The following is a 23,730-nucleotide window of genomic DNA, read 5'->3' as shown; positions in this document are numbered from 1 at the left end:
AGCCGGACATAGATTTGTTCGCAACTTCAGCAAACACCAAGGCCCAGATATTTTGCTCGAGGGCAGGGAGCGACCCCCTCTCTATTGGGGATGCCTTCCAGTTTACGTGGACCCACAGGTTGCCCTATATATTTCCACCATTCCCACTAATACCGAGGGTGCTGGGCAAGATAGAAAGCGACAATGCAGATTGCATCCTGGTGGCTCCCTTCTGGCCGAGACAACTATGGTTCCCCAAGTTGCTGCAGATGTCCAGTTGGACATATGTGAGTCTGCCTCCCTGGCAGGATCTCCTGCAGAACGGGAACCTACTCCACCACGAACCCAAGAAGTTACACCTGTCTGCCTGGCGGATCCTACCCCGCCTGTAGGGTTCACTGATCAGGTTAAAGAGGTCTTGCTGAATGCTAGGAAGCCGTCCACTAGACGGTCGTATGAGGCTAAGTGGCGTAGGTTTGAGGCTTGGGCACTTGCTAAAGGAGTGGTGCCTGCCAGTAGCCCCCTGGGGCTCATATTTGACTATTTGTGCCAGTTGAGGGACCAAGGTTTGATGGTTACCTCCCTTAAGGTCCATCTTGCAGCTGTTTCCGCTTTTCATGATCGGGTAGACGGTAGCACAGTGTTCTCACACTGTAAATCTCGTCAGTTCCTGAAGGGGATGTTTAATCTCTACCCGCCTGTGTCCCCTCCAGTGCCTCAATGGTCTCTATCCCTAGTGCTATCGAGGCTTATGTTGCCTCCATTTGAGCCGTTAGCCACATGCCCTTTGGACTTGTTGTCCTACAAGGTGGCATTTTTGGTGGCTGTAACATCTGCCAGGAGAGTTAGTGAATTGTCGGCGCTTAGGGCTGACCCGCCCTTCCTTCTCTTCCACAGTAATAGGGTGGTCCTACGGCCATGTCTCAAGTTCCTGCCAAAGGTGGTGTCTGCCTTTCACCTATCGCAGGAAATTACGCTGCCTGCGTTTTTTCCACAGCCATCTTCCAAAGGGGAAAGGGCCCTTCATACCTTAGATTTAAAGAGGGCTTTGGTTTTCTATTTAGATAGGACAAGGGGATTCCGTAAGGGCCCTCACTTGTTTGTCTGTTTTGGAGCCAAGGACAAGGGTCACAGGGCGTCTTCACAGACCCTGTCACGGTGGATTGTGTCGGCCATTAGTAAGGCCTATACTCTAGCTGGGGTGGGTTGCCCACTGCAGGTCAGAGCCCATTCCACGCGGTCTCAGGCAGCCTCTTCAGCACTCATCAGGGGTGTGCCGCTGGTTAATATCTGTAAGGCAGCTACGTGGTCCTCTGCTGACACATTTGTCAAGCACTATGCTATGGATGTCAATGCAGAGCAAGACGTTTCTGTTGCCAAGGCTGTCCTTCACTCCCTTTTTTCCTAAAGGGATACTGGAGGGTATTATTGTAATAACTGACAGTACGCATGTATATACGTATATTTATTGAACAAGTTAAATGTTACTGTACAATGGTTTATTTATTTATTGGTCCTGGTACTAGGACTGGTGTTATATATGATAAAATTGAGTTGGATTTCACCCCACCTTCCTTATTGTGTGAAGCTTGGTACTCTCCCATGTGTGGAGGCACAGAAGAACGAAGATGAAAACAGGGTTAACATACCTGTAACTTATGTTCATCGAGTTCTTCTGTGCTGACACACATCCCTCCCTCCTGCCCCGCTGTGAATTCCAATGCAAAATAATAATAAATATGATGACTATAACAAAAATTGATGTTTTAAAGGATTATGGCTCTGTGTATTGGATAGCAGCGGCAAGGGAGAACTGAGGGAAGGGGCCGTTGGTCGCTGGAAGGACATGTGACCGTTTGGGCGGGAAAACAGTCGCTGAGGCGCGCGACAAACGGCCCCTTCGGAGCTATGGAAGCGATAAAGAATTCTCCGGCGGCCGGCCTGCGCATTCCCCCCCCCCCCAATGTGTGTCAGCACAGAAGAGCTCGATGAACATAAGTTACAGGTATGTCGACCCTGTTTTTTCAAGAATTCCAGTCTCCGCTTGGTGTTCCTGCTGTGCTTAATATAAATCAATCTGTATAGGAAAATGAAGAGCCACAGACAGGCAAAAGGTGGCCTCAATTTTTTTTTTCTGTACAGCGCCATGTTAATTTTTGTCCATCAATTTAAAACAGTGCAAAAGTTTCTCATCAAAATAAGTTACTGCCTTACCCAGAATCTCTCATGCACAGCATCACTCTGATGATCTCCAAAACAAGATTTCCCACGTGGCTTCCAATGTACAAGTGACTTTCTGGCTGAATCAGAGTTTGGGCAGGATCCAAGCAGGTTTTAGGCAGGAATTAAAGGGAATCTGAGGTCAAAGTTCAAAGGAAGCGTTGGAGGGAGCCAGTGTGGGGGAAAGGAAGGTACAGCAGAGGAGCTGCTTGTGCAAGCAATGGGCAACTGTCTTCCTAAGATCTGAGTTCGAGAGACCACGGCACAGCAGCTGAGGGGCAGGCAAGGTCAGCTGAATAGCGGAGGATGATTCCCGGCACACCTTCAAGACAGAATGCAGAATGGATACATCCATTGAGGAAAGGGACTTTCACATGCGGACAAACACCCTTTTCATTGTAGGAGACACCATTTCTCCCCTAGCCAGACCTTCAGCTGTCAGAAGGTCCTACAGCCTCTTGTAGCGGTAGATGTGGTACCGGCAGCAGGGGCAGTAGTGGTCCACGTCCTTGCAGCATCGGGAGGCAAAGGGCACCAGGCAACAGCCCAGGCAGCAGCTGCAAGAGAGAGTTGGGGAGGAACAATGTTATAGTATGATCCACGTACAAATCACATTATAGAGAATGGAGAACGCTACATTAGACTGAGTCAGAGGTGGATTCCATCTGGCTCCTACCATTCGGGGGTTTGGCAGAGGGGATGCCAGGGGCACGGGAAGCAGGTGTTCTTTCAATGAGCAGGCAGTAGACCCAATGTGAGTGCAGATTTGCAGTTTGCTTATTTGTGATCTGCAGTCCAACTACGTGATGTTAGTCTGAGCACCTGACCCTTCTGCCCTAGAGTGGAATTTCTGGCTTGCCCGGGCACATCAGGGAAGCGGGTTTGTGCACAGCACCAACCTCACCTGCCCAACCAGGTGATCACTCCACCATGTCAGTGCTGGGCCGGCTGCACGTGGCCATTCATCTTGGCTAGGTAGGCATGGTGGCCATCACAAGGTAATGCACTCATCGAGGATGGAGCAGAGTTGTTTTCTGTTGCCCCAGAGGGTCAGACCAAAAGCAATGGGTTCAAATGAAAGGAAAAGAGTTTTCAGCTAAATGTTAGGAAGAGATTCCTGGTGGTTAGAGTGGCTCCTCGGTGAAACAGGCTTCCTTGGGAGGTGGCGGGCTCTCCTCCTCTGGAGGTTTCTAAGAGGCGGCCAGAGGCCACCTGAGAGCAGTGATGATTCTATGACTCAATGTGAATGAACACAGATCTCTGGAGAGGGAGGTCTGAAGAGATGAACTGGTGCCAGGCTCTCGTGGGCCTTTATTACATGCCCAGGGTAATGCCAATCGCCACTTTAGGGTCAGGAAGGAATCTCACTCCAGGCCAGACTGGCTTGCACAGCGCAGGACATTCACAGCCACCTCCCCCCACTCCTTCAGTTACCCCTTTTTAATTCGCAAAGGAAAGCAAAAAAGAGGTAGCTGAAGGAGTGGGGGGAGGTGGCTGTGAATCTCCTGCGCTGTGCAAGAGTGGGACTAGATTTGTTTTATTATAAACTTTATTGAAACAAACAGGTTGTGTAATAACAGCTTAAAAACAACATACATCAGAAGTTAGAAATCAAAACATTGAAAGACACTTAATATTGAAGTATATATAAGGATTACTAAATAATTAAAGAACAATGAGTCAACTAAACTTATTTACAAACACAGATAGAACTACAGTGAATAACACATCTACATCATAAAAGCAGGAATTGTTTGGGGTGGGTGAAGTGGAATATTGCCTCCTTACTTGCTTAGAAGGCCCCCAAGTACGAAAACATGCATCTCGGTCTCCACACTGTTCCCAGCAGGTTGATTGCTGGGCACAGTTCATACGATGAATTTCAACTGGCATTATCTTTAAAACAGTTCTGTAGAGAGGAGGCTGTTTCTGAGCTTATACAGGTGTTATACGAGAGTGACGTGTTAAATCTCCACTCTGCAAAATTAGTATCACCCTTGCTCATTTTTAATACACAATCTAACCCGGCATGGTCAGACCAAATTCTTTGGCCAATTGATGTAGAATGAACCAGGTTTATTAGATTTCTACAAATTAAGATATAATCTATTCCGGTATGAACATGATAAGAGTACAGAGTAAGAAGAATAGTCCCTTTTATAAGGATGCTGAACTCGCCATATACCTTCCAATCCAAAGTTGTCAAACCCTGATTTTAGTTCACAAGGGCCTTTAACAGTATTTGTTATGTGTGTTCTCGGCCTATACCTATCTATCGTGTTGTCAACAATGAAATTAAAGTCTCCATCTATTAAGAAATTGCCCATTCCAAAAAAAGATCAATTTAGAGGAGGTCTCATTCAAAAAGGAAATTTGATTACAGTTTGGGGCATAAATTGATGCAAGAGTAATTTGTCTTTCCTCCCAAGAACCCATAAGAAAGGTAACGAGCTTGGAGGTTGAATTCTGTTTCTTTAAAAGAGAATCTACAATTTTTGGAAAGTAGGATTGCTACCCCATGCTATTTTGTGGAACCCGCCACATGATATTGCTTGGCGAACCATGAGATCTTAAAGATCTGGCTGGAGCCAGGTTTAAGATGAGATTCTTGGAAGAACAGGATGTCTGGTCTTAATTTAGTGAAGTTGGTTTGAATTCTTTTAAGTTTTATTATTCAGCCCTGTACAATTCAAAGAAAAAAGTTTAACTTTATTAACCATTGTTAAATTCATTAATGAGAACATACATTTTAAACCATGTTAGTAATGATCCAAAAGTATAAATCGATTGGTTATTGGATTTTTTGATTAAATCACTAAGATTATTCCTACAGTGGCATAGCGTGAGGAGGGCAAGAGGGGCGGTTGCCCCAGGCACAAAATTTGCAGGGGGCGCAAGAGACTGGAGATGCCGCCCACCCCACCCCATGCCGCACGCTGATGGGGGCAGCTGGCTTTCTGGGCACCGAGCTGGTGAGCTGCACAGGACACGGCCACCCCCCTCTGCAGCAGCCACCCGCATTGCCGCAGCAAGCTCAGCCCGCTGCAGGAAAGCCAGCTCGGTGCCCAGCAAGCCAGTTGCCCCATCAGCGTACGGGCAGTGTGGGCAGCTTCCCCAAGGTCGCGGTGCAGTTTCCACTCTGCCGCAGCTGCCCATGCCGCTGTGCCCTTGGGGACGCCACTTTCGCCGCTTGCAGCTGATGGGGCAGCCAGTTCTCAGCGCCCAGCGAGTGCCTAGCAAGCCAGCAGCCCTGTCAGCCACAAGCGGTGAAATCTGCCTCCCAAAGAGTGCAGGCAGCTGCGGTGGACAGGGCAGCCACGTCCTGCACGATGATGTCGCTGAAAGTGACGTCATCATGTGGGCCCGGGAGCGTGGGCGTGAGGGCTTCCCTCACCCCGGGCGCCTTACAGGCACGCTATGCGGCTGTATTCCTAAACTGTAAGGGAGAAGCATTTGGACGCACGGCTCCAGCTGCATCCATTGAAGGAGATCGTGAATTCCTTTGAAGACATTTGATAGTAAGAGCATCGTTCCAAGAATATAATTTGCAAATAGGATTGACAATAATCACCAATGAGTGCATATTAATGAACTCATAGCTGATTGGTATCAGATTAGATAAATCGCAGTATGAAAAAAAATTAATCATTTGTTAAAGTAGAATACTTTCCAACTCTATCAATTGTCATGTATTAGAGTATTAGAGTAAAGTACTGGAAGGAAGATAATAAAATAACTATCTTTAGATAAACTTCGGTTAGTCTAATAAATACACAACCAACAGATGACCCTAAGGTAGAGTCAGGGTGTTAGTACAGGAATGGCTTTCAATTGCCCCCGCCCCTCATTTCCCCCAAGAGAACGCTGTTTGTTGTCCAAGGTTGTAATTTCATTGCTCTACTGAATGCTCATATCTGAAAGTTTTCACAAGGCAACTTTGGAGAGTTTTTTTTTAATTAAGTGAAAACTTTCCCATTAAATTCATCTGGCTCAGGTTTCACTCTGCATTTCTGTATGATTCTGTGTCTCTTTTCTGCTAATTTGGGTCCTGTCACTGTTTTCCACCAAGTCTCCCTCCAACAGAAAATGTTTTTTTCCACAAGAGAGGAAGATGAAAACTTTTGACAGAGTCTGGCTGACATTTGCTGACTTGGCTAAGCACCTAGGGACTGTCCTGGGTCCAGCTGGAGAGTAAAAAAGACATTCTCCCAACTCCACTTAGCTCTGAAGATGATCCCCTACCTTAAGTCTGCCGACCTGGCCATTCAGATCCATTAAGATGTTGTAACTCACCCTTTCTGCAGACACTCTCTTGGTTACCAATCAGTTGCTGAGTTCAGTCAAAGGTTACGGTTATCAGCAACAACGCTCTTAATGTCCTTGAACCCATGTACCTGCGGGACCACCTCTCTTGCTATGCCCTGCCATGACAACTTAGCAAAGTAAATGAGTCAAATTGGCAACTGCTTATTCATGCTTATTCCCAGGTTGTTTTAAAGGGTATTTTTACAAAGGAGTTAGAATTTAGACAACTAACTTCCTATACTGGTGTGCCTCCAGAGGGCGCTTGCGTGGAGGGAAGCCCAGAAGAGGAAGTCAGTCCTTCTACGAGCGTGCTGCAGTGTGAAGCCCAGGCTGGGATCAGGCACAGAGCAGGCGGCAATGCCCACCCCCCGCCTTCACCCAGCCAGGATCAGACATGAAGCAGGCGGCAATGCCCACCCCCTTCACCCAGCTGGGATCAGTCGCAGAGGAGGAGGCAATGCCTGCCTGCCCACTCTCCCCTTTCTAGAGCCCATTGTATTTTTCCCCACAATGGGCTTTGTTACTAGTGGTAGTATAATAGAAGAGCACAGGAAGTGACATCTATAAGGCACAGTAATGTAGTCTGGTTTACTATTTATTGTATACATCACTTCTCTTTTTACAGCAATGTCTCTGCTTTTGCAATCCTTTTTCTTTATTATGCTGTATCATGCTTTAGACTGAAACCAAGTTTTTGTGGGTCTATTTTGCCTGTTCAGTTACCATACTGCAGCATTTTTTTCCTGACTGCACCAGATTTGCTGCCATTAGTAGTCATTCCAGCCACTATGCAGCTTTTTCTTGGCTTTCCTGGGAGTACTTATACTGCAACTTTTTTAAAAAATCCACAGTCTGCTGTTTCCCTATGTGTACTCTTTATTCCATTTTGGGTGTTCTGCCCTCTTCCCCCCCTCTCTTGCCCCCTGCCAGCCCACTGCATTGTGATTGGCTACTCTCATCTAACCAGCCACTCCCTCTCCTCTCCTTTCCATTCTTCCCCCTTCCTGTCTTTCCTATTTTTTTTTTAATTAAAGTCCAGCACAAGATCAATGAATCACTGGTTTGAAAGCAGGCAGGGGGGAAGTTGCTTTTTTATTCTCTTTGCTTTGACACTGGTGGGAATATTATATAGGGGGCTAAATATTTGGATAACAACATTCAATTTATATACTGCCCTTCATGACAACTTAACACCCACTCAGAGCGGTTTACAAAGTATGTTGTTGTTATCACAACAATCACCCTATGAGGTGGGTAGGGCTGAGAAAGCTCCGGAGAGCTATAACTGATCCAAGGTCACCAAGCTGGCTTCTAGTGGAGGAGTGGGGAATCAAACCCGGTTCTTCTGATTAGAGTCCCGCTGCTCTTAACCACTACACCAAACTGGTATCAGAAATAATTGAGTATTAGATTCTCTTTTTAACACATGGTGGAAATGCTTGGGGCAACAGAGAAGGAGGCAGGAACAGAGCTTTGTCAGCAATTCATTGCTGTTCCAATGAGAGATACGAATGACCACATACAAGGCGATTCCATGCCTTTTGGCTTGACTTCAGGGAAAGTGAGGCATTATGTCCCTGGTGCAGAAGGGGCTTGATATTCGCTTGCAGTATTTTTCAAGTCTTGTAGACCTAGTCCTACTGTCAGGGCCTATCTCAGCCACGAGGCATGCAGAGCGACTTCCCAAGGCAACTTCCCAAGCCCTCTGGATCTATTCCCAAGGCTGCAGGCTTGGCGTGCCCCCAACCTCCCATGGCCCCACCCCTCCATGGAGGGGAAAAGAAGAAGCCAGCCAGCGCGCCTGTCCACTTGCCCCCTCAGGGGCTCAGTTAAAGGAAAAGGAGCAAACCTATCGGAGGACAGAGAACACTTTCACTCTCTCTAAATATTTAATTAATTTTTTGATTTATGTTTTGAAAAGTGCAGAAGTGCTAAAAGTGCTATATGTATGCAATAAATATAATACAATAGATAAAATAAATTCAAAATTTGGGTCCTTATAATAAATAGTAATTATTGTGCTATCAGAAATATCATATTACAAAACTCCACTGGATGTCTTAAATACATTTTTAGAGTCTTGACTTGATCCGGAGTGCGAAGTTGAAGATCCAACTGAAAAAGAAATGTTTCAAAGTAGACTTTACAGCTGTGTGACTTGTCACAAGTTTTTCCCCAAGTGGTTTTTTCTTTCTTTTACAGGTACAAAAATATATACTCCAGGGTTCTTCAAGATGGCAAATCTTACGACGGCTTCATAGTTGCTGAAGGGCAGAGCCTAACAGGCATCGCCAGCATTTATATCCCGTTTCATAATAAAACTTTCTCAAAGGCTCACAAACTAGCAAAACAACCACTGTAAAACATCATAATAAAAACATATTGAAATAACTTCATATGTAAATTATTATGAATATGAAAGAATCCCTTTATTCATTACTCACATACAGCATTTAGCCAGACAATCTCATGTTACCTGGCTGGTGTGATGACGACGGAATAATTACCGCAGGGAGCATATCTTACAATACTGAATTTAAATACATGTGTAAATAACTTCTTAAAAGTTTAAGTTAAGTACAATATTTTTGTAACTGTAAAAGAAAGAAAAAACTACCAGTGAAAAACTTGTGACAAGTTACTCACCTGTAAAGTCTACTTTGAACTATTTCTTTTTCAGTTGGATCTGCAACTTCACACTTTGGATCAAGTCAGGACTCTAAAAGTATATTTAAATACATCCAGAGGTGTTTCGTAATATATTTCTGATAGCATAATAATTACTATTTATTATAAGGACCCAAATTTTGTATTTCTTCTATTTATTGTATTATAATATCTATTGCACTTTAGCGCTTCCTTTTATATAGCACTTTTAGCACTTCTGCACTTTTTAAAAAATAAACCAAAAAAATTAATTAAATATTTAGAGATAGTGAAAGAGTTCTCTATCCTCCGATAGGTTTTGTTCCTTTTCCTTTAACTACGTTGTTCCCAGAGGAGCCCCTTTGTTTTTGCTTCCCGCAGGGGCTCAGGTAGCGGCTGGCAAGCGCACACCTACCACCTTGCTTGAGCCTGGGGTGGCCCGGGTGGGGGCGAGCAATGATTCTGTGGCCAATCCTGGACTTTTGCCTGGGGCCCAAGAATCAATAAGACCACCCCCACATACTGCATTGTTTATTGGTGATTTTTGTTGTCAGACTGAATTGCTTTTCATATTTCAAAATCTGCCTTGAGTCTCAGTGAGAAAGGCAGCCTATGAATGAAACAACAGTCTGAGTTGGAGGAATTCTTTCTCCAGTGAAGACAGAAGGTAGAGAGAAACAGGAATTATTTTAGAAGTTCTTACCCCACCAGGCACAAGCAGGTGCAGAGCGCGTATGTCAGAGATCCTACTCGGTAGACGACCTCCGTGGTTATGATCTGGCGGCAACAAGGGCAGATGGTCGAGGCCGGTTTGCTTGAGAAGATTCCAGCAACCACAACTGGTGGCTGGCTAGTACCTGAGCAGCAGGCTAAAGGTAAGAAGTGAAATGCTTTTGTTCCTCTTGCAAATTAGTCACATTTAATGGTTCATTACAGTTCTGTCCCACTACTTCAGCAAAACAGGTCTTATCGTTCAACTATCTGCCAGTTAAAGACACCTGCCTTTTTGTGAAATAATTACGCCATCAAAATAAATTTGCAGGTGGTCAAAATCTTAAAAAGATGTGTCTTGTTTTAGATGTTGAAGGAGGTGTGAGAACTTTAATAGAAACTGTTACTAATTTGGGGGAGGAAAGGCATTCTTTAAGTTTGGTGTAGCAGAGCAAGTAAGTGAATGAACTGGAAGGTGGTGGGTTCAAACCTCAGCTCCAACTCACTAGTCATTTTCCCAGCCCAAGACTGCAGTTTCTGGCACCTACCTGGTCCTACTTGGTCACAATGGACGTCTTCAGCCGAATAGGGTGGGGGGGAGGGACATTCACCAGAAATAATTTCCACAGTATAGGAACAGCTGTCTGGAGTGAGAAAAGAGGGAGAAAAAAATGGCCAGTTGCACAGATAGCGTCAGCTAAGAATGCAAATTGCTTCCACTTTGCTCTCCTTTGGGGTCCTGAAGTCAAGTTGCTGGAAGACAGCAGGGGTCAGGCGGGCTGCAGCATCCAAAATATTGCTTGTGAATAACTTGTGGGTTGGACTGAACCATTAGTGGGGGTCAAGAAGACAGCCTGAAGCAGAGGATGAAGCTACACTCCCAGCAGCCTCTTAATGCATACCTGGTGCTGGCCTCCACATGGTAAGAATTCTTTCTCTGTCCATGCATAGAATCTGGACACCTTCTCTTAGCATCTTATTTTTGTACTAGCAACCAAGCCCATTGTGTAAACAACGGGCTCTAAAAGACGGCCTCTAGAGGTCCACTCTACTTCACTGGGCTTTCCCGCCACCGCAATGGGCCTTCCCAGGCCTCCAGAGGGCTGCACCACTGTGCCGGACCTTCTCATTACCGCAGCAGCCTCCTCAGGGTCTCCGAGGCAAGTCATGTTGCTGACGACTCACTTTTTATCCCCACAGAGGTGCCTGCGAATGCACCTAAGTGGGGATAAAAAGCAAGTTGTCGCCAATACACTTTTTATATAGTAGGATGTGCAAGGAGGATTTTTTAAAAATCCATTTTTAAGAAGCAACTCAGTCGCTGTACTCAAACATCCCCCCCATGCACACACATACACCATGTCAGAAGGTTATAGATCCAGAGGAGTTAGCCGTGTTAGTATGTAGTAGCAAAATAGTAAAGAGTCTATCTAGTAAAGAGTCCTTTAAGACTAACCAACTTTACTGTAGCATAAACTTTTGAGAACCACAGCTCTCTTCATCAGACGATGCATCTGATGAAGAGACTTGTGGTTCTCAAAAGCTTATGTTACAATAAAGTTAGTCTTAAAGGTGCTACTGGACTCTTTACTACCATGTTAGAAGGAGGATTCCAGAGCAGTCTTCTCTATGACATGCTTTTAATTTGAGGCGTGCTTCCCCCCGATTCTTCCAGTGGGGGGCTTCCAGTGATCCCATTTTCCTCTCCCTCACCAGGGTCCTCTTGCTGTTCTTGTTAATCCGTCAGTGGGCAAGGCGGGGATAGGAATTACATGAGGGCTTCTGGCTGACTTTAAGTCAAGAAGAGACAGTAAGCAGTAAAGCTACGTGAGCTCTTGGATGCATCTTAAAATCTGGAATTCAGGCAACTGCAATTTTGGACTACTACCTACCTGAATATTCAATATTTTCTGGCGCGAAAGGTTCTGGTGCATACGGATCCGGGGCATATGGTTGTGGTGCATATGGATCCGGGGTATATGAATGTGGCGCATACGGATCTGGAGCATACGATTTGGGGGCCTGTGGCTCTAAGGTGTATGATTTTGAGGCCTGTGGCTCTGGAGCATACGACTGTGGAGCATATGATGAGGAGTATGGTGGGGCATGAGGTTCTGTAGGATGCTTCAAAGCAGTCATCGGAAGGGAGGTCTTTCCTTTCACCTGATCCATCCTTTTGGTTTGTCTGCCAAAGATACAAAAAAGCAAGTTGAAGGTCCTGAAAGTCCTGAGGGTTTGGTGCCAATTCCACCTGTCTGAGGGGCGTGGCCCTTTCTTCTGGCTCCTATAATGTAGGAAACAAGGGCCTAAAACGCTTCCATGGGAAAACTCAGCAGCAGTAGCCATGTCAAATGACAAAGAGGGTACCAGATAAAGATCTCTCAGGAGGGAGGTCGTGGGCGGCAGAATCACAAAAGTCCCCTTCATCTAGTAGCTGCCTTCCAAGAGAAAGTGAGCGTCCTCCTGACTACTGTTTTTTTGGAGCAGCTGGAATTTCTGAGCACTTTTCAAAGTCAAACATATTCAAAGGAATGCAGAAATGTTGTCCAGGCGCTGCCCAGGCCATGGACTCTTGTGGTAAAAGCCTCCTTGTTCAGGAGAGAATCACAGCTGGAGTAATGGCCACTTCTAAAGCATCCACAGAGGGCCCCTCCCTCCCTCCCTCCCTCCACAAACAAAGGCGACCCTTCAAGGCAGCGGAGGGATCCAAGCAAAGGTGAAAATTAAACTGAAATGGGCCAGTTCATGGAGCTCCTGGGTGGTGTGAAGGCAAGACAGAGGGTGGAGGAACACTGGAGGAAAGACAGGGCGCAACATAATAAGGAAATACTTTAGCAGATAAAACGGAGCCTTGTGAAAAGCAGCAGTGCAAATACTGCCAAGCCAAACCAAACTCCCTCCAGCCCCAATTAATGGGGCCTTGTAGCCTGTCCCGCTGGTCCTTCAAGAGCTGCCCTTTCGTCCAGCACCAGGGATCTTCCACTGGCGCCGGAGCGGAAGACTCCCTGCACCGGAGGGAAGCGCCACCCTTAGTGGAACGGGTGCAGGAACTGATCTGGCAGGGAGAACTATCCAGTCCTGCACGGCAATCCAGAAGGATGCCAAGGGAGACAGAAGCCACTGAGAGAACCAGCAGGCTGCATCCCCCCTGCCCCCTTGCAAATAACAACTCCAAGGTGGAGGAGGATCACACATCGGCTGGCTGCATTTCCCCTGCCTCTGGCCGGCACCTTATGGCCGAGGTGCTTAGATGAACAGGGAAAAGGTTTTCAAAGGACCAAACACTTGAGAACATCCCGTGCCTCTCGGAGCGCTGCTGGAGTAAAGAAGGGAGGCTGTGCAGCTGCCTGGCGATTCCCTGGGTTTGGGTCTTGCCCCACTCTGGCAGCCTTTCTCATCTCAAGGTGTACCTGCTGAAGCATGGCCAGGAAGGAAGGTGTACATTTACTCCCACCTGTTTTAAAACAGCCAACAATAGGAATCTGCCCCTAATTATTTATATGAATCGACGCTGCAGTTGTGCATGTTCTGACCTCCATTCTGGCAGAGGCTCTGAGGGTGGGGTGCACTGCTGATCCGTAGCCCCCTCCCTTCTGGCCTGATCTGTCATGACTAAGGAGGCTGCATCACAAGCCTTTTGTCTTCGTTTAAAGGTTTCTTTTCCCACTCTCAGTATAAACATTATTGGATTTGTTCGATGGTGCGAAGTTAAGTCCAGAATTTACCAATATTGACCTTTATACTGAAATTAACCCTTGCCAATTCATCTTAACGTTGGCTGGTGCATTGTGGAATTCATAGGTGTTGGGAAGAATACTTAATTGTTTCTGTACATCAGCCTTTTTGAGAACGGGAAAGATTTTAATCTGGCGGTCTTTTGTTTCATATAGGTGAACTAGTCCAACTCAGATTAATGCAGGCAAAGCCCAAACCTGGAACAGCAACACGTCAATTTCTTGTGGCCGGGCCCTTAGGAGGGAACGTGGGGAAGGATTCCACATGCTTAGGGGCCACGGAGACAGCTGCAGACGGGCTACCTCACACAAGTCAGCAAACTGCACAGATGCAAGAAACAGAATGCTTGTTAATTTTAGCATCCCCTCCGATACATCGTCTAGACAAGAACTTTTGTTTTCATTGCAGAGAGCTACCCCCTCCCTTTCTGATTTGCAACACACTGCAAAAGGCTTTGCTCAGCCTGCGTTTAACCCGGCAATATTTATTCATGCTGCATTTACGTTCTCCACGCCAGAATAATTTAACCCTTCAGGGAAAGGGGTGGGTCAAATTGACCCTGGAAAGCAAAAAAAAAAAAAATTGTTAAAACTTTTATTGCTCGGCCTTCTGCTGCTTTGGTCTCAATGACTTTCTTGACTGTAATGATGTCAATTGCCCTGAGGTGTCTCATACAGCAGATCATAAAAGCAGCACATTAGTCATCCCTCCTTCCAAAAATCCTGTCCCCAAATGCAATGAAAGGAGAAACCAGCGATAACAGATACACCATAAAACAATTTTCAAAATAAATGCCAGGCTAATAAAGATGCACAAAATCAAATTTTGGGGGGAATCCCTCAGTCTATCATGTGCTGCTTGATTACAACAGTGTTTCCCAACCTGTGGGTCAGGAATGGATCCCCAAGTGGGTTGTGTGATGCCTCTGAAGGTGGGTCAAAGGCCAGCCATTCCTAATAGTGTTCATGCGCACTGGAGGCAACCCACATCCAGCCCCGCTCACAGATTTTAAGTTCCAGCAACTCTGTGGAGTGAACTGGAGCTTGCTAAACGACAACTCGGGCACTTTGCACATAGTCAGTTTTGCCTAAGTGTGGTCAAAGTGGGTTCTGGATCAAATCAAGCCTGAATTCTCCCTAGAAGCTAAAATGACAAAATTGAGGCTATCGCACTTTGGTCGCATCATGAGAAGACAAGACTCTCTGGAAAAGTCAATAATGCTAGAAAAAGAGGAAGTCCTAAAGTGAGATGGCTGGACTCAATAAAGGAAGCCACATCCTCCATTTTGCAGAATCTGAGCAAACCTATTTATGATGGGACATTTTGGAGGTCTTTCATCCACAGGGTCACCAAAGGTCAGAGGCAACTTGATGGCACATAACACACAAAGGCAAAAATTGTCTTTAACCTGGGAAGCCCCCAGTTCCTTTCTTGCTTCTGTCCCAAGCTCTGCAGGCTGCCTCACGCAGTTTGCTCCTGGTCATTCCTCTCTTAATAACAACAACAACAACATTCAATTTATATACTACCCCTCAGGACAACTTAATCCCCACTCAGGGTGGTTTACACAAAGTGTGTGATTATTATTATCTTCACAACCACCACCCAGTGAGGGGGGTGGGGCTGAAACCCATGGCCATTTCTCCCACTTATTTATTAATTAAAATATTTCTGCTCCCTCTTTTCCAGGGATGCTGAAGGTGGCCAACAAAACACTGCAAATCAATAATTGTACATAACAATTAAAACACCATTCTAAAACTTTAAACCTAATTCCAAGTCTAAAAACCCAGCCCTTCCCCCATAGCTGACACATGTATTTTTCAATGTTCTGTATAATGTGTTCAAGACTCGTCCAGACTCTTTTTTAAAGTTGTTTTTAAATTTTTGGTGACTTTTCAGAGTCCTGTTTTTTGCCTATTCAGGGTGTCCTCCAAGTATGTGACCGTGATTTGCTTGGCCCAGGCTAGACCAGTCTCATCAGATCTTGGAAGCTAAGCAGGGTTGGCCCCACTTAGTACTTGGATGGGAGACTGCCAAAGGAGGCCAGGGTTGCTGGGCAGAGGCAGGCAATGGGAAGCCATCTCTGTTTGTCTCTTGCCTTAAAAACCCCATCGGGGTTGCCATAAGTCACTTGCAACTTGAAGGGTAACTTACACACACACACACTGCACACATAGAAGTGACAGCGTTTCTGTGGGTAGCTCAAGGGTCAGACACTTGACTCTTAGATAGAGTTGGCTATTCAAGGGTCGCTGAATATACACCCAGCTGCCAGCTGCCAAGCCTCGTGAAACCTTCCAATAGCCAAGTTGTCCCCATTTATGCAAGCCTGCAGTTGCCACAACCTGAAAATTATACACACACAAGATGTAAATCTCAGATTGTTATCCTGTGGGTAGCTTTTGTTCTTTTTTTATCATGCCATACCTCTTTGTTGAGGCATTTAAATAAGGTGTTTATTATAATATTTATTACTAGGTACACTAGGTACAAGTGAGGAGGGTGTGCTTGCCTGACCCCAAAGCTGAACTCCTTCCGAAGGGGTTATTCCAAAGGGTGTGCCTCACTTTTGCACTGTTGACATCTGTGTGTTCCCACTTTTTCTTCTTAGAAAGGTCGTGTCTAATGAAACCAGGTGAGGGTTTCCTAGAATTCTTTTCTGCTCAGCTTTCTATAAAATCTCCACAGGAGTATAAAGGTGGTCGGCAGCAGGGCTGCTCCAATTACATTTTCAGAGGCAGGACGGCTCTTTCACCCTGCCAAGAGTCAAGGGAGTCAGTGACAGTTGTAGGTCAGGCCATCTCTTTATATGAGAGAAAACACTGGCTCAAGATCTGAGATCTCTTGAGCATTTTTCTTTTATTTAAGTCTTAAGTTTATTTAAGTCTGCCTGTGGGTGAGGGGCCCAGTCCTGTTCTACACACACAAACATACACTGTTTTGTCTGGCTGTGGCCCACTACTTAAATTCTGTCTTCTCCCAGCCAGGCTTCAATTCAGGAAATCAGCCAAGCTCAGAGAAAATTATTAAAGGAATGGAGCACAACAAGGTCATAAGGTATGTGAGAGGCAGGATGTAGCTCCTCTTGTCTATGTTTAATTTTTGTAAAATGAAACAGAGCCCAGCCCCCCCCCCCACAAACCTCACTTGAGGTTCCCAGGAAAGGATTATTCCACTGGGCAACACAAAGATCCCCAGGGCCGAGCGAGCATTTCAATTGCTGAAAGAACCAGAGGTGCTTTCTCCTACCAGCTTAATGTTTGGGAGGGCAGACTCCTTAGTTACACGTTCTGAGGATTTAATTCTAGTGGTGTTGGGGTGGGATTGCAGCTCAGAATGAAAACAGTAGAAACGGAATATTGGCAGCTTTAAATCTGATATTACAGAAACCGATTCAATTTTTTAATGTTTCAAATGATTTGGAAACAGAAGTCTTCAAACTCACTTCAGTGGCAATAAATGACTGACTCCAAAGTCATCTGAATGCAGGCACCTTGTTTGGGTTCCCAGAAACTGGGATGCTGAACATGGTTAGATTCTCAGTTTCTGGGTAGGAACCTAACTCTGATTTGTGTATGTCTTCTGTCTTAGTAAATAAAAATGGATCTCGGTCTCTTTGGAGTCTTACAAATACTTTGGGCAGAGTTTGAAAAGGTCATCCCCCCCTCTCCAAAAGTGATTTATATCTAAAAGTTTGTAGCTTTTATAACATAAGGAAACGTGGTCCTTTGTTTCCAAAGCTACCTTCTCCCAAGAGAGAGTTTTCTATTTTTCCCTAAGTGTACCACCTGAAGTTTGGCTGCTCCTAGTGGAAGGTTCTTTTCTAATGTGAGAAGTAGAACCCAAACAGCACCAGCAGTGGGTTCAGAGGCGTTGTGTGGCATCCTGTGGGCCCCTTTCAGTGGCAGAAGGTTCTCGAGCTGCAGGACAGCACCGTTGTTCGGTGGAGAGGTCTGCAGATCCAGCCTACAAAAAACTTGGCTCTTGATGTGAGTTCCAATGTCTTTGTATTTTTGACAGAAAGCATGAACCAACTTTGACAGGGTTTTCCCCTCAGATCTTATAGATCCTATGCTCCAATTTGTTAATATTACTGAAAAATAGTTATAGCTTTTTTTCAGCTGGAACACGGTGGAACGGGGTTCCGGAACCTCTTGAAAATGGTCACATGGCCGGTGGCCCCGCCCCCTGATCTCCAGACAGAGGGGAGTTGAGATTGCCCTCAGAGAGGGCAATCTCAACTCCCCTCTGCCTGGAGATCAGGGGGCGGGGCCACCGGCCATGTGACTATTTTCTCCAGGGGCAACCCACTGAGTTCCACCACCCCTTTTCCCAGAAAAAAAGCCCTGCTTATATCTTATATTCTTTTAGAAACAAATACCAGGTGAGTTATAGGAATAAAAACACCAGACACAATAGGAAAGAAACAGCATCAACACGATCAGGAAATGTAATAAAGCAGTTTAACTCAGTCTCAGCTAACCCAAGAAAAAAGGATTTTGCTCTTCTACACCAGGGATGGCCAACAAACCTGATTTTATTAGTAGGTCTGTAATGTGCATATTCCTTCTTTTCTAGAATTAAACAAATCAATTTAGAGAAAATCAAAATGTTGACTGAATTTCTTAATTCCAATGTGTCTCTTTCAATGTGGAATATTTTCAAGCTTAGCTTTTGAAGCCAGGCCGTGAGGGATTCACAAAATGAAACCTGACCCTAATCCTGTGGCACTTGAAAGTCTAGCAAAATTTGTTCCCGCATAAACCCTTGTGAGTGAGAGCTCACTTCATCAGATGCATTGGAAGGAGCTCTGACGCGGGGGAGCTTCGGATGGAAGCTGCTCTTTGCAGTGCCGGTAAACCCCGATTTGTTATTCCACCTACACGCCTCCCGTCTTTTCTGCTGCCTTCCCATGCTCACCGGTTTCTTCAACATGCAACTACTTATCAGTTAATAGGCAAAGGGAATCCATACCACTGTGGGATGAGCCAGCCGTTCTTCCCCTAAACTTCAGATCACTTCATCCACAGCTTAGATCTTCACTTGAGTACGGAGAGAGAAAAGGGCATATTATTGTTCCAGGGATTTGCCCATGTTGAGTGGAGTGTCTGAGGATTAGGATGGCAGGAAAGGAATGGCGAGGGCAGGTAGGTAGCATTTAGTTCATCAAGTTCTCCAGCCTCCTTCGACCATGTGGTGTGATGCGAGGCATCCTTCCAGGAATGTAGGGAAACGGGTTGGCTGGGACAGCCCAGGACGTGGCTAATTCTTTCCCTACTTACTAGGTGATTTTATGTTGTACATGAAAGTTAATTGATGATAATCCAGGTGTAGGAAAGGAATGTGCCCATTTTCATGCAGAAGAGCAACTGTTCACCCATGTCGGCACAGGGGGCCCAGTGGATTCTGTGCATGTTCTTCACAGCCTCTTCCTCCTGACCTTTGCAGAACTCAAAGCAGCACACATAGGAAGTCTCCCATCCGGACACCAGCTGGGTCCAGCCCTACAAGGTCGTTGCATCTTGTGTCATCCATCCACACGTGCCGCCTACAAGAGTAAATCCCCTGGCTGAAGTACAGCCCCAAGTGGCGCTTCCAGCAGAAAGTTGTTGGCCAACACACGGGGGGTAGCGAAGTCCCTGACATCCGTGAACTTTGGATCCTTGGCACTGGCTTTAACATCTTGGTGATTGATATGCTTGAGTTAGGGACCAACGACTTCACCACTGTGTTGCCTTCGTACTACTTGTTGTCTTAAATATGTGCTCCTGTGAGCTACTTGTGCTTCATGTGGTCTAATGTCAGCCCTGGAATTGCTTATGTTCTGTTTCAGCATTTCTTTAACTCTCTATTGGATTCTTGCTAACTTACGTCTTTGTAAACTTGTGTTTATTTCCCCTATGGCATTGTTTATGGAAATAGCCTTGAAACTGACTGTACTAATCTCACTCTGTGTAATCCACCTTGAGTCTCAGTGAGAAAGGCGGACTATAAATGACATAAATAAATAAATAGGACATGCCAAGATTCTGGCCCAAGAAACATGAAGTATCAGATTTGCGCAGTGTGTGTGGGTGAGCTTAGAGGATGTGCAAAAGCCTTCAGAGAAAATAATGGGAAAATGATATCTATCTGTTCTCTGCATTTTATCCTTCCAATAACCCCCTATGAGGTAGGTGGGCCAGGCTTTGAAGCCAAGCAGGGATCTATACCTGGTTCTCTTAGATCGTAGCCAAACACTCTAAACCATACTAGTAAAGAGTCCAGTAGCACCTTTAAGACTAAGCATAAGACTAAGCATTTATTATAGCATAAGATTTCGAGAACCACAGCACTCTTCATCAGATGATGATGCATCTGATGAAGAGAGCTGTTGTTCTCAAAAGCTGACAACGCATCTGACGAAGAGAGCTGTGGTTCTCGAAAGCTTATGCTACAATAAAGTTGCTTAGTTGTAAAGGTGCTACTGGGTTCTTTACTATTTTGCAACTACAGACTAACACGGCTACTCCTCTGGATCTAAACTGTACTGGCACAATGCAAAGGATCCAGGCAAAATGTGGGAGAAAGAGTGGAGTTATTTGAGGGAGCAGCAGAACATTAATGGTGCAAAGATTACCAGGCAGGGCTGCATTGGGCTATCTGAGCGGAGAGGGAGCAATGTCTTTCACAGCTTCGAGAGCAGGGGGAGGCATTTGTGCCCCTCTGGGGTGGGGATGGACATGAAGCCTTGGGGAAGGACAGACCAAGGAGGCCCGTCACGCACTCAAGAATGAGGAGGTGAATGATTCCTTCATGACAGGTCCCTTACACACCCCTGGACTTCATAAATATCTGCCTGGCAATGCAGGTCCTTTGAGCTGTGGAGAGAAGGCCGCTGGCCTTTGCGTGCAAGCAGAGAAGGTTTGCTCAGGCTGCAGCTGTGATTTGAAATGATGCCCAACCTGCCTGCCCTGTGTTGACTCCTGAGGGCAGAAGTCCTCCTGTGCCAGTCCAATAAACTCTAAGCACTAGCAGGAAAGTCCTCTGCTTGCAATTGTGAGCAAATTAGCAACACAATTATATGGGATGTGCAACTGGAGAGAGAAAACAGATGTTGCAAGCTTGATTTTTTGGGGAAAAAATGCCTTCTTTGTGAAAATCCAATACTAAGCCTGTCAGGTTCTGGCAGTTAGATCCCCATAGTACTCCACTGCACACACTCCAGGGTGTGAGTTAAAGTAACTTTATTAGAGATCCATCAGTATCAGCAAACACAGACAAGGTCATTGGCAGAAGTGATGTATGGGAGTTTGGATGGGTCAGTTATAGGCAGGGCTTTTTTTCTGGGGAAAGAGGTGGTGGAACTCAGTGGGTGGCCCTTGGAGAAAATGGTCAGATGGCTGGTGGCCCCGCCCCCTGATCTCCAGACAGAGCGGAGTTGAGATTGCCCGTGCGGAGGGCAATCTCAACTCCCCTCTGTCTGGAGATCAGGGGCGGGGCCACCAGCCATGTGACCATTTTCAAGAGGTTCCGGAACTCCGTTCCACCACGTTCCTGCTGAAAAAAAGCCCTGGTTATAGGGAAAGTTCCCGCCTTTGGGATAAGGACGGTTGAGATTCTGGAGCGAAAGGGTCAGTGGTTGGGGGGAGGAAGGGCTTTTGAGACAGGAGGGGAGAGGGACTGGAGGAGAGAAGCAAAAATGAACTCATTTTCAGTTCCCAGGTTCAGCTGGCCTTCAAGGACACTCTCTCAGGCGGCTGTGAAAACGAAAGTAGACACCACCATAGACACCTGCAAGATAAGCCACTCCCAGCCAAACAGGCTATCTATAGGCAACTTCATGTACTCTCAGAGGATCGTTATTACCCAGCACAGAACACAGAAAATACTCATGGAAGATATGTGGACAGACATATATGACAAAGCAGTTCAGTTTTCCCAGAAGCTGTTGATTGCGTGCCTGCTTCTTCATGGCCTGCTTCTTGGCCTCTATCTCTAGGCTCCTCACTCGCTAGCAATGAGCACCTCTCTGCTCGAGTAGAGTCCCCCTGGCTTGGCTGCCTTTCAGAAGGAAGCATCTGTGCTGTTATGGCACAGCAGGCTTCCATTCCCCGCGTCATGGCCTGCCTTTAAAGTGGCTGGATCAAAAGCTGAGCGCTCTCAATTAAGTGTGTTTTGAAGAAAGTTGTTGGACTTAGAGGAAAACCTGAATCCAGCCTTTTCATGAGCACACACCATGCACTCCCTGGCACTTGGGTTGCCAGGTCCAGGTAGGGAAATTCCTGGAGATTTGGGGGTGGGGCCTGAAGAGGGTGGGGTTTGGGGAGGGGCCTCAGTGGGGTATAATTCCATAGAGTTCCCCCTTCAAAGCAGCCATTTTCTCCAGGGTTTCTGAGATCTCTGTTGCCTGGAGATCAGGTGTAATTCTGGGAGATCTCCAGCCACTACCTGGAGGCTGGCAAGCCTAGCTCCTCCCCACCCTGCCCCAGGAAACAAGAGTTCCTTGTAGCAGTGGAAAATGCTACTGTTAGGGGGCTGGATTCATGAGTTCCTGTTCAGTTTTCCTGCCACTATGGCAAATTTGACAATTCTGAGAGGGGGAGAAGTCTCATGGAAAGAGAAAATGGTTTTAATGAAATTGTCAGAATGAGTCAGGCCATCCCACCGCCTCTCAATGCCTTTCCTCCGGGGCTCAGTATGAAGATCTCCACAGTGTGCCTAATAAGGAGAGGTTCTCTGTCAGCTGAGTGTCACAATGGAGGGGATGTTGCATCTCAGGACACTGCGTTGGCATGATAGCTAGAAAAAGACTTTACTCATGGAGCAAAAGGTAGGAGGGTGGGAAAGAAAGCTGGATCTAAGAAAGGACTCTGTAAAATTATTTTTGCTCTGTGTGTGTGTGTGTGTGTGTCTCACACACACACATTTAGAGGGCTCGTTTTTAATTACAGCTTCTTTGCTGCTTTCCAAATTTTGAAACTTGGTAAGGTGGCTGACCTCTTTCCCTTTTTCAGAGCAAGGGTTCCCAACTAGTGAAAAATAGTAGAGTCCAGTTAAGACTAACCAACTTTATTGTAGCATAAGCTTTCAAGGACCACAGCTCTCTTCATCAGATGCAACTTTATTGTAGCGTAAGCTTTCGAGAACCACAGCTCTCTTCGTCAGATGTCAGCTTTCAAGAACCACAACTCTGTTTGTCAGATGCATCGTCAGCTTTCGACAACCATAGCCCTCTTTGTCAGATGCATCATGAGCTTTCAAGAACCACAGCTCTCTTCATCAGATGCAACTTTATTGTAGTGTAAGGTTTCAAGATCCACAGGTCTCTTTGTCATATGCAACTTTATTGTAGCATAAGCTTTCAAGAGCCACAGCTCTCTTTGTCAGATGCATCGTTAATTTTCGACAACCACAGCCCTCTTTGTCAGATGAAGAGAGCTGTGGTTCTTGAAAGCTTATGCTACAATAAAGTTGGTTAGTCTTAAAGGTGCTACTATTTTGCGACTACAGACTAACATGGCTACTCCTCTGGATGTATGACCATGGAAAGCAACCAGTGAAAAATATAGACTGGTCTGGCCATGCTTTCTTACAGTGAGCCATCTCTGCATGCAATTGAGCATTCCTGCCTGCAGAGGCGGGTGGGGTGGGGGGTGGGCTGCAGGGGCAAACTCTTCTTCAGTTGCCATAAGCCTATTTCCAGCACAGGCTTTTTTACCTCTCTGCTCCCGTGATTTGGGTGAGTTTTTTTAACTTTTAAAACATTTCCCCCAAGTGCCAAAGAAGTCTGTCCAATGTTGGCTGCGCTCTCTCTTTCTCTCTCTCTTGATGATGTGGGGCTGGAGGAACGCTGCCCCACCCCCCAATCTGCTGCATGAGGTCATGGCCACATTACAGATCCATCCCTTTTTGACCCTTGAATGGCTAAAACAACAGTTTTTTTAATTCTGGGATTGATTTGGGAAGGGGTCCGTAGCTGAAGGACTGCCTCCTCCTGTACTGTCTAACCTGCCAATTGGGCCCTCTTTTCATGCCCTGTTCTCTGTGCCCACCTGCAGAGGTGAGATGGGTAGAAAGCAAAAATAGGAACCACCCCGGTGCAAGCACAAGCAAAATTACAGACAAAACCAGGGCTGTGAAGTGAAAACT

The 23,730-nt window shown here is 46.0% G+C and overlaps 1 protein-coding gene across 2 annotated transcripts; it reads right to left on the bottom strand.

The window, feature by feature from the left end:
* Positions 1-1,528: 1,528 nt before the first annotated feature.
* On the bottom strand, positions 1,529-18,733 carry LOC129340316 (lipopolysaccharide-induced tumor necrosis factor-alpha factor homolog). Of its 2 annotated transcripts, XM_054995039.1 has the most exons (6): positions 18,574-18,733; positions 11,754-12,046; positions 10,410-10,505; positions 9,854-10,019; positions 2,629-2,756; positions 1,529-2,521 (listed from the first exon to the last, which is right to left on the bottom strand). In XM_054995039.1, the coding sequence occupies exons 2-5, from the start codon at positions 12,031-12,033 to the stop codon at positions 2,648-2,650; spliced, it is 651 nt and encodes a 216-aa protein (XP_054851014.1). In that variant the 5' UTR covers positions 12,034-12,046; positions 18,574-18,733; the 3' UTR covers positions 1,529-2,521; positions 2,629-2,647. The 2 variants fall into 2 exon arrangements, with proteins under 2 accessions (XP_054851014.1, XP_054851013.1); XM_054995038.1 differs by having other exon boundaries at positions 1,529-2,756.
* Between the last annotated feature and the right edge of the window lie 4,997 nt (positions 18,734-23,730).

This window comes from Eublepharis macularius, chromosome 12 (genome assembly GCF_028583425.1).
Source record: "Eublepharis macularius isolate TG4126 chromosome 12, MPM_Emac_v1.0, whole genome shotgun sequence".
Taxonomy (NCBI): Eukaryota; Metazoa; Chordata; class Lepidosauria; order Squamata; family Eublepharidae; genus Eublepharis; species Eublepharis macularius.
This window is presented reverse-complemented; position numbering and strand designations above follow the sequence as displayed.

Excerpts from the sequence above, each read along its gene's own strand:
- LOC129340316 (XM_054995038.1), bottom strand. The coding sequence starts at position 12,033 with ATGGATCAGGTGAAAGGAAAGACCTCCCTTCCGATGACTGCTTTGAAG. Across the intron at positions 10,506-11,753 it reads AGAAAATATTGAATATTCAG|ACAGCTGTTCCTATACTGTG; the intron begins GTAGGTAGTAGT and ends TTCTCACTCCAG. Across the intron at positions 10,020-10,409 it reads TTGTGACCAAGTAGGACCAG|CCTGCTGCTCAGGTACTAGC; the intron begins GTAGGTGCCAGA and ends TCTTACCTTTAG.